The sequence below is a fragment of the Syngnathus scovelli genome, chromosome 11, assembly GCF_024217435.2.
Source record: "Syngnathus scovelli strain Florida chromosome 11, RoL_Ssco_1.2, whole genome shotgun sequence".
NCBI lineage: Eukaryota > Metazoa > Chordata > Actinopteri > Syngnathiformes > Syngnathidae > Syngnathus > Syngnathus scovelli.
In genome coordinates, this window is record NC_090857.1 from 8,484,622 (window position 1) to 8,495,712 (window position 11,091).

An 11,091-nucleotide genomic window follows, 5' to 3' on the forward strand; every position below is an offset into this window, starting at 1 on the left:
CAAAACGTGTTTATTTTCAAAAGCCTACGCTCAAGAGATTTTTTTTTTTTTTTCCCCGCAGCTTAGATCCGCTCAGCATGTGAATCATCATGCGAAGATATTTGTTTGTGTTACAAATCCAATTAACAACCTAAGGGCAAACGTTTTTTTCTTTTTCTTTTTTTTTTTTTTTTCCTAAGAGACTTTGAAAGACCAAAGGATGGAATTATGGTCATAGATATTTATGGAAGCTTTACACGGAAAATAAAGGCATGCTTTTTTTTTTTTTTCCTTAAAAGGGAACCAGGAAAGAAGCCGTGGCCTGCAATTTGAAGGATCCGTGTTTCCAATCCAGGCAACGATTTAATGCATTAATTCCGTATCAGTTCGTTTATACTAAATGAACTCCTTTTTTCTTGTAGTTTTAAATCAATCTTACTATTCTTGTACTTTCAATCGTGGTTCAGTTGGCTGATGCGCTGAATCAGCAGTTGAACTCAATCTGAACTTGTTGTTTTGCAACGCAATAATGAGATGCCAATTTACTCTTGCCATCACTGCATGCGGTTCGGTGTAACTCAAAAGGTCCGCTGACTGCCTAGTTTTGGCCTAGTTACTATTATTTTTTTATCTCCCTCTGCACTTAGCGCTGTGTTGACCAACCTACTGTGTACAGCATGTTTCCGTTTGCCTGCAACGTGAAAAATTCAAAATCATGTCAGCACGCGTTTACCCGAACTCGTCTCTTAAATGTACGTCTGAAGCACTCGGACTTTTAACTTTCAACCATTTCATGATTTCTTGTGAATGGCGCGGAATACATTCCTTTGTCTCTAATTATTAATTTCCATCGCTCATTACTTCTTTTCTCTCTTTTGATCACAGTTCTTTGCTTCAACCATGTGTCTGTCTGTCATCTCATTCTTTGGCTCCATCTTTGCGAACAGACAGTTTGACTTTGCGGCCGCATTAATCACACTTTTTTGCACATTTATAGCTTGATTGATTGGCACGGTAAAAATCCACAGGGGTGGATAACATGAGTCTGACCATAATGATTGGTGCTTCATTATGCCAATGCGGTTTGACAAAATTTAAATGGCCCTCGCCTGACAGATGAGCAATGATTCACGGCCAGCTCCTTGCTCCTCCGGGTTTGCTGCTGCAGTGCATTGAGACTCATTAGGACTTTGCTTTGAATGAGCCAACCATTAGAGGACTGTACGAGGAGGAATAAAGTCAACTTTTTCCATCTTCCAGCCACTGTCCACTTCTTCTAATTGTATTTCATTAGAGTAACCAACCATGTGGTTACCTCACACATTACACTCAGATTAACATCTCCGTTAAAGTAGCCAATGTGTCTGCCTGTTTAAAATGAAACTCTGATTAGTATTCTGTCTTCACGCCGCATTTCGAATGATTCTCAAGCATTAATTGGATGCAAACGTCCTGACTGGTTTTCGTCACCATCAGCTTAGACAGGATGGAAAGAAGACGCGGAAGACGATGCCAAAAAATAAGCACGCTCGTTAATAAGCAGGTTGGGTCGGGTCCACGGGTTGGCAGTCAGCAAAGGCAACCGTATCCAAAAAGACAAGGTCGTTAATCAAAGAGGATCGAAGCTCACTCTGGGTCAGCGGCGAGAACAAGGAATACTGGAATGTGACGACAAGGTACAATGAACTGGCATGAGTTAGGCGGTTAAAGGCGTGAGGTTACCGGGGATAACGAGGCGGAGGTGAGCAAGGCAGGGAGAAGGGGACGGGCGCACACTCAAGATATTTTTTTTTTTGCTGCTGTCAAGCTTCTCTTTGCTTTAGTTTTAAAGGAGCGTTTGCCCAAGAGTCTGTGTAATGCAATACCCTCCATTTTTCAAAATCATGTGGAAGAAAAATGCGAGTTTTCCACTTTTATTTTTTTGGTTAGAGTTAAAAAAAATATCTATTTTTAAACACAAGTGGTGAAACAACACATGTAGGCAGCTTTTATAACGTACAATATTTTTGCGTGCTATTTTTTATTTCTAAGAGAGGCAGGCTGGAACGGATTAACGTCATTTCCATTCATTTCAATTGGGACACACGATTTGCGATACTCGTATTATGATTTGTGCATGGCACTGGAACAAACAAACTCATATCTCAAAACACCTCTCTGTTGAAATGTTTGGTGTGTATGTAATTTACAAGCCGCTGATCAGTTTTGAATAATGAAGACCTGTGACTAATAGCTTTTGAATCTTCCATAACGGGCTGGTTATCCACTAAATCTCTTCATTACAATTGGCACCTGCAGCCAGTTAGGAGCAGCCGACATTTGATGGCATCTCCCAGTGGTCGGAAATGATCCTTCATATTGCAAAAGGCGGGTCAAGATCACCACAACATATCAATTTGATGTATGTCACTTTCCATGCTAATAGTTCCATTTCTGCATGTCGAAACGCTCCCATGCGAAGCTCTTCCGGACCCTCACCTGCTGCCAGCTCGCTGGATCGATGGTAGAGGACCTCTGAGGGCTGCGGCCATTGCTGACACAGACAATACACTTGCACAGTAGCTAATAAGTCTGCATGTATTGATTGCATGGGTGCATGGAGAGGCTGTGAAATGCCTATTGTTCACTCTTATAGCAAAGCAATTGGCAGCCAACTGTTATTCCCACCTAAAGCCATTTTTTTTTTCTCAACAAAGGGGATGGGCTTAGCTTAGTCTGGCAGAGGACGGATCTAAAAAAAAAAAAAAAAAAGCTCGATAGCACACGAAATGTAAATACTGTGTCCTGTGGAAGTGTGTGACCACAAGGGAGAGTTGGAATTGGACACCTCTGCAGAGGTGTGTGTGTGCAGCAGTGTTTTGTCTCTTTGCACATATACGAAATTGGGGGGGGGGGGAAGGAAGGAGGTTATGGGCTGCCAGCAGAGGGGAGTCAATGGCCATCATGGCATGCTGGGAGTAAACAGACTCAGGTAGGGCTACGGGGTTGGTCGGACTCAGGGGGGCCGTCACCAATTGTCACCGCCAGCTTGAGTCATAATTTTCATCTTTGTGTGGAAGAGAGCTAAAAATAGCCGTTTGCGTGTTTGCCGTGTGTGAGCAGAAAACAACTTCACACAGTGATCATCTAAGCCCCCATCTGGCTGCTATGCATACAATAACAATGCAAGATTGAAGGTTGAAGTCAACCTAAAAATTTGTGTCAGCGTAGTGCAAAAAAATAAAACCCAAAAGTCTCACGCTGTTGAAGTCAATTGTTGGTGTCATTCTCAAATGGCCACACATCTGATAAGCCCAGTGCAAGGAACTATATCAGCTGTGTGAACAATGTCCTGCTTCAGTGAGTTCTGTCTGAAAAGAACAGGCGGCCAAATCTTGTCTCTACTTTTACACCTCTGACTCACCAATTTACAGAGCAAACGATTGGAGTGTCCCGTACGTAACCCTCGTGATTAAAGAGGCCTACATCCATCACCGAAGGCCACGGCGTCTCCATCTTGCTGCACCTCACATGCTAGTCGGAAGTTGTCCGCATGACGACAACCTCCCCCACCCCCTTTGAGGCCAAGGTGTGCTGTTTCTATCTTGTTTCAGTGATTAAAAATCTACTCCGGTTGTCGTCGGAGCGATCCGGGGTTGTCATAATAGCAGCACCTCTTTTTTTTTGTTCTCATTGGTGTATTTTTGGGAGGCGGGGTTACTGCCTCTAAGACCTCCCCAGCGTGTGCGTTTTTTTGTTTGTCCCTCTACATATCCTCCATCACGCACATCTACTCTTGAGTCATTAAGGACAAGAGTGCACTTTCACTACACACACTTTTCATGAATTCTATCACCTGAGAACACCAACAGTTATTTGATTCTAACAGTTCCAGTTCCTGGGAGGCATCAGCCATAATACTTTTATTGATTCAGTGGGATATGAGGGTCATTGGGTCAACTGCACAAAAGAGGCTCCAGAGTTGAGCTCACTTTTGACAGGACTGAATGAGACTACACCCCTTTCCGTCCATTAAATTCTCTCACACGTGCTTTTCCGCCCATTCATTTGTTTATCTCCTCATTACATCGATACGAGCTTTTTGATGGCCACTATCCGTCAGCTTCGTGTTCTTTTTTTTTTTTTTACACGAGGTGCCAATAGGATTTGTAAAGCCCTAATTACTGGGAAAAGTTGTCTTTCAAGTGGCTTGCTTGGTTCATTAAACACTCAGTCAAGTGCTTAAAGTAGAACAGGGAACAACAATTAACTATTTGGATCGGCAACAAATCACACCATCATGCTGTAGAAACACGCACAGCACTAGAGAATAAAACTTTATCTGATTATCAATTAATCGATGAAATAATTGCTAGAATAATCCATTCTAAAAAAAAACCAAAAAAACTCAATGCTGACAGCTCAATGCAAATCTCGGTACAATTTACTCTCCTTCAAACAATTGATAGAATACCAAAGAATTTTTTTTTTTTTTTGCTTTGCTGTGTATCTGCATTGAGACTGACTCTCTTGTATCTCATTGTCCTGCAGGAGGAACAGTTAACAATGCCAGCAGTTCCCATATGGAGACGCGGGTGGGTTAAGTGGATGCATGTTGACTTAATGACAGGCTGTCGGAAAGTAGATGACACCCAATCAGACAGTCTGCCGCATGCGGGCGGAGACTGGAAACGGAAGATCTCACTTGTCGTATAATTAAAACATTCACGCGGTAGGCTTTGATTGCAGTAAGACAGTTAATCTATCTCATCGCTCCCGGGCGAGAAGAAATATAGATTACTGGTCAGTGAAATATGGATGCACGCAAATGAGGCATGGTTCTTTTCACCTTTTGTTATTCCACTGCATAAAATAAGCTGTTGTGAGAAGAATGTTGTGTAAACTTACAAACCTCACTGGACAAAAAATGCGACTTAAAAAGCAAATGGCATTTTTTTTTTTTTTTTTTTACACCTTTGACTGGACAATTGATATTCCACTGGATGATTGCATATATTTTCCAAAGCTAGTTTAAAAAAAAAAATAAAATACCTTCGCCGCAAAACGACAATCACAGCATTGATTGCATTGTCATAATGGTGTTTTTTTTCTCCCCCTCTATCTACAATCACACGATTCAATCAACCGGGGCTTTGAAATCTCCACCTCGACTTAAATGTGTTTTTCCTGAAACTCAGGTTTGCCTACATAGTTCAGCTCAATCATATCCATATTGTCAACCTGCAATATTTTCCTCCAAATAATACGGCAAGGATCCCACTTGCTGTGAAGCACTCAGCGTTGTTGCTATTTAAAAACACAACTGAATATTTCTACAACATTCTAATTATGGCTTCATGCTGTTTGCCTTTCTGCTGGATTTTTCTTCTAGCAGCTCCATCTTAGTGTTAAACATTTGTGCTCCAATGTGGATTTAGTGACATGGACTGAAGTCACTTTAGCTGAAATTATTTCACAAAATAATTATTTAAATAATATGTCAAAGTAGAGCAGTTCCTAAGCGTACTGGCAATAAAATTCGGAGTTGCCATTTCCACTTTATATATGTGAGGTCCCGCTGCGGAGACCACAGAAGTGCAGAACCACCTGCCGCGTTTACTTCCTCCCAAAGACGATAGGAGGTGGAGACGAGTCACAGAGGCTTGTAGGCTGCTGCTGAGTTCTTAGCTGAGATGATTTGCTGTTGTCACTGATAAGAAAGAGAACCCGCAGCTTGTCACCGATTTAAGGTCAACGACTTAACAATGTGAGGAAATGATAATAATGAACCCGTTTGAGAAGATAAATGTTACTGAGATGCACCTTAACATTGGTGCACGGCTTCCCTGTTTCTCCTGTTAGTGTGTCCGGACCATATATTCATTCAGGTCTTGATTTTTTTCTTTTCTTTTTTTATCTTATCATTATCGAGGCAAGTTCAAGGAGATGGGATCTCATTTGCATATAGTGAGCCCCAGGGCTATTGTGTGTGTGTGAGTGTGAGAGAGGGAAGCCAGGTGATTCATTCCAGCTCCTCCAGTCTTATTTTCTTCAGGGGATTAGATTAAAACCAATCAGTCAACCCAAATCACACTGACCTCAGTGGAGAGTGCGGCGTGGGACTGTGGCTTAAGCGTCCGGCGTGCCTTCTCGCTGCCCACCCTGAATAGGTCAGCCTCTATTTTTCTCCCGCTCAGCCATGGCAACGCTGCACCTCGGAACATTTTGGCTAAAAAGAGACAACGTTCACGCAGTGAGGGGCATGCCAGTGTGAACATAAACAGTGTTATTTTGCACCATCCAAAGGGCGTAATCAATGTGGGCCAGAGTGCAGGCACAACCCACAAGAGAGATGAGTCGGAGTGCTTTTGGAAACTGCTCTTAGGAGAGCACAGTAAATGTTGCACATCTTGATACATTTGTGTTGCTTTTCCCAATTCTATGATAGCGCATTACAAAAATTTACTAAAGAAATTGTAAACGGGATTCAAGTCCGTTACGGTCAGATACAAATGATTGAATAGTGATCCTTTTTAATAAGATAATAATTTGTTGACGCTGAATAATAGTATTGCTAGCATGATGGTTGCTATGCTCACATTTAACGCTAACTGTTAAGTGTTTCGTTTAACGATGAAAATCAAATCAGTATGCAAAATACATTGTGTGCCTTTTTAGCCAACATTATATTCATTTTTAATATTCAAAACTGTGACCGCCCCCAAAAAATAGCAATTAGATTTAGCATGCAAATTCCTGTGAGTGTGCTCTTGTTAGCATGGCTAGCAAAACCCAGCGTTGATTAATAGAGTATGTAGTTCTGCCAGGCTTGTCATTTTGCACACCTTTCCTACGAAACCATTCCGCCGCCGTTCTGCAAACCAAGCAGCAAAACATTATGTCACGCTGACTTCTCACCGCCAAGATGAAATGTGCAGGTCTAATGTACTGTATGGATAAAATATGGTCTAATATTTATAAACATCCCACGCTCTCCATACGTACCACTGGAGAGTACAAATGTAGAGACATAGATGTGGTTCGTACATACAACTTTAATGCACTCACATGGGAGGACATATAGTCAGGTAACTGTGTCGAGGACATAAAGTGTCAGCAAATCGACTTTATCTGTCAAATGCATTCAGTCATGTTATGCCAAATGTGCGGCATGTATTTGAGGTGTGAGGCCCTTCTCACTATCTTTTCCGCAGTTTAACACCTCAGCATCTAATGTCCCTTTTTTTCTGTTTGTTTTCCAGGAGAGGAAGCTGTCGGCCTTCCCGTGCATTGAAATTTGTTGCTCGCTCGTCACCAATTATATGATGCCACTGTCCCGCCAGACGGATTTCTTTGTTCCCGAGATGAGGGATGAGGCTAAAGCTGATGTGAAAGAGGAAGACTCTGATGAAGACAGAGGAACTGACATTACAGGTAATATTTTACACAATGGGAGACACAGTCAAGTGTCCAATATCAATCATGGCGCATTCCGAGAGAAGTGTTCATTTATTTTCTTGAGAGCTCGTACATCCGATTACTGGTGACTGCGGTTCAAGTGTGCTCCGGCGGTGACGACAGCTGGCGTCACGTTGCGGCGACACATAAAAAGCGTTTTGACACCGTGATCACGGAGGACATGGAGATAAATGAGAGCTTGTAATTGTTCTGTCACGCCGTGTACGGGTGATGGAGCGCAATGTGATATTAGCGACCATCACGCGTCCACGCCTGGATGAACTGTCAACAAGTACAAATGACTAAATGAAGGACTGATGGACTGAGCTGCACTCTGGCCTTGTGAATTCCGGAAATAATTCGGCTTTCTGGATGACTGCGCGGATGATGGCGGGTTTACATTCTGCATGCGTTAGGTCACAAGTCATCTTTTGAACAAATTAAAAAGTTTGAAATTAGAAAGTTTGAAAGTTTTCCATGGCGCTAGCTACCCAGTAAATATACCGGAAATAAACACATTAAAATATACTTCAGCGGTATTCACCAGTTTTCTGACGCTGAGTTGTGATTGGTTGGCAACTGTGATGTCATTTTCAGTCGACCTCAAGTGGCAAAATGGCCGCCGCCTACTCTTTAACTTACCATCTCATTTTGAGAGCCGTATACTTTTCACATTACTACCGTTTTTAAAAATAAATGATCTTCAAGACCTTGGTTCTGATCTATTATAATCCCAATGGGCCCAATTTAGCAACGGAATTAGGAAAATCTCACCAAAAAGACTTTGAGAGGCCCACTTGGTTTTCATCCGAGGTTGTGTTTTTACAACCGCTTGAGGGTCATCCAGCTTGATGTCCAAGCACCATCTTGGAAGGGCCGTCCTGCCAATTATCTTTAAACAGCCATGATTTCTCCATAAATGTCCTTGGAGCGTGGATGCGTTCCCATGTGCAAAGATCATCTGCATTCATCATAAATCCCATTCGCACCTCAACGAGGAGCATCCGCTTGTATCGCCTGCTGTTGGGACATGCCAGCTAATCAACAGAACATTTCGCAGCCCCTCGATGAATAACACCAATGAGCTTCTCATATAGAACACCCCATGTGATAATTACATTGTGATGGGACCCAGTCTGGACATGACTTTTTTTTTTTTTTTTTTTTGGGACCATGTGCTGTGTTCGTGACAGCCATCTGGAGTGTGAGTGGAGTTTGATTTATTAATTGCCAGATGTTTATTGTTCTGTTGTTTGTTGTCATTTGATAGTCTAATTATTAGACTAGTTACCATTTTGAAATTGGCTATGGTGTTAGATGCTGATAAAAATAAAATTCCACAAGCCTGTATATAGAGATATGTGCAAAGGGGATGGTGGAGGTGTGTGTCCAAAGGGGAGCAGCTGGTCAGAAGATGGCCGTCATAATCCTCTGTAGCATATTGTCATTTAGGCATTGGACTTGCCTCGCTTGCCTCACTATGACAACACTGCATGCAATGCTGAACAAGTAAGCACGCTTGCGTCGCTGATGGACGTTGCTAGTCACATGATCAGCCAGTAATGCTTTCAGAACTCCACCTGCTTCTGATCTGTTGACTCCGGCAGATGGGATTCTTTCCAGGCCAAGTGATGAGAAACACACCATTTAAATTAGATGGGGGGAAATAACAACGTTTTTTTCCATCAGACATCTCTGATTAAAATTTGCTGATCAGTGGAATTTATAGTGGGACACTGCCTTGAATCACTGCTTTTTATTAAATGGGGCCCAAAAAAAAAAAAAAAAAAAAATGGTTGGATCTTGACCACCACACCTCTAATACATCACCACTTTCCTTAATCAATTATTCACTCCTGCCTTCCTCCCGCGTCGCCTCAGGTGCCGACTCTCACAGCGACACCAGCTCAGGAAGCGGCGGCGTTCCCTGGGACAGCCGAGAGACGTCGCTGGCCGCGTCCACCGCCGCCTCCTTGGCATCTTCCCTCCCGCTGAGGGACGTGGTGGACGCGCAAGGAGACGTCAAGCACAGAGACGGCAGCGAGCGAGGCTCGAACGGCTCACTGGCCAGCGGCTCGTCCTTCGAGGAGCTCGACATGGATCAGGAGGAGCAGGCGGGAAAGGAGGAGGAGGAGGAGGTGGAAGAGGAGGAGGCCCCTGCGGGTGGCGATAAAAAATCTGGTGAACTTTTACAGGAGGAGGAGGCGGAGAAGAAGGAGCCTTTAGGGGATGAGGGCAAGGAGTAACGAGAAGCGATGTTGGCCCCTTAATGGTGGCACACGAGAGAGAGTCTCGTTGTTGTTCTTGTTGCTGGTCACCATGTTACCATGTCGCTGGATCTAAACCCATTCACGGCAATTTTTAGTTCATTTTATTAACTCTTAATAATTAAAAAAATACATCTTCATATTTAAACCATGTGGTCACATGTGCCATATACCTGAAGGTCTCAGTAGAGAAACACCTGTGGAAACTTATTGTATTCAAAATTATTTGTTTTCAAAGGCAGTGTTGACTTCTGATTGGCTCCGTCAGGGAAGCATCGATTTGACAGTATTTTCTTATTGTGGTTTAGGTTAGCAGTATGCTACAAAAAGACGAGGCCCAGTCAAACCTCAGTTCATGACCTTAATTTGTTTTCGTCAACCGAGGTTTGATTGTATAATGCTGTGTAATTCAATGTTAATGCAAACCGATTAGTTCCATTTTTATTCAATGCATTAATGTCTGACAACTTGTGTATTTGTACACATTCATTTTAAATTTGACCTACGAGCATTATTGAAAAGGGGGGGGGGGATAGGGGGGATACAGTGCCACCAGCTGGCAGTGGTGGTGTACTACTATCACCACATGCCACGACTGTGAAGCATCCCAGCAAACCACAAAAATGAACATTGAGGTAAATTGACTCAGTCTAAAATGATCCCCAGGTAGAATTTTTCTCGTTAGACTAATGTAAAAAAAAAAATCACCGCATTAAATTGTGCAGGTGTACCTAATGAAGAGTCCGGTAAAGAGTAGCACATTCAATCATCAGTATTCATTTGTTAAAACGATCTCATGGAAATGATGTACAGTAGCGTGTCCGCGTGCGTGTGCGCGCACCTGTAATAATAAAGCATCAAAAATGCGCTAACTTATTAAAGGAAGTCACGCGTCTTGCTCTGGTATGCGTTTGGTCTGTAAAAGAGTTATCAGACAAAGCCACATGTGTTGAAGACAAATTGCTTTTTTTTTGTCTTGTACGGTGCATTGTGAGCGGTGGTCGGGCGCGCACAATTATTGCTCGGATGAAGCTGCGGCGACTGCTGACGAGCTTCTCATAATTTATTAGGCTCACGAAAAAACACTTAATCTTTTTAGGTAAGACAGCAATTCAACAACTTGATAAACGGGGAAATAGACAGGGATGGGGGGGGGGGGGGGGCTTCTTGTAATAGGAGTCCAACAAATATCCCAAACTTTAAATTCAGTCCCCGCATTGACCCGGTCAGAATTTGAACGAAGGCTTTGACATTTGGGTGACAATACATCACGGCCGCAGTGTAGCTGCTTATTTATTCGACATCTGCCTTCTTGTACTGCTTAATGAACAGCATGACCTACACTTCAAATACTTCTCTCTCGCACCCTCCCTGTCTTTTTCTCTCTTTTTGAAATCAACATTGTAAA

General features: G+C 42.8%; 1 protein-coding gene across 1 annotated transcript in view; it reads left to right on the top strand.

Moving 5' to 3' along the window:
* The window catches only part of tex264a (testis expressed 264, ER-phagy receptor a), a 29,174-nt gene extending 18,596 nt beyond the window's left edge, over positions 1-10,578 (top strand). Inside the window, exons 3-4 of the mRNA XM_049734791.2 lie at positions 7,221-7,392; positions 9,298-10,578. Coding sequence (XP_049590748.1) covers positions 7,221-7,392; positions 9,298-9,662 — 537 coding nt within the window. The 3' untranslated portion in view covers positions 9,663-10,578. The remainder of the gene's footprint in view (positions 1-7,220; positions 7,393-9,297) is intronic.
* Positions 10,579-11,091: the final 513 nt, after the last annotated feature.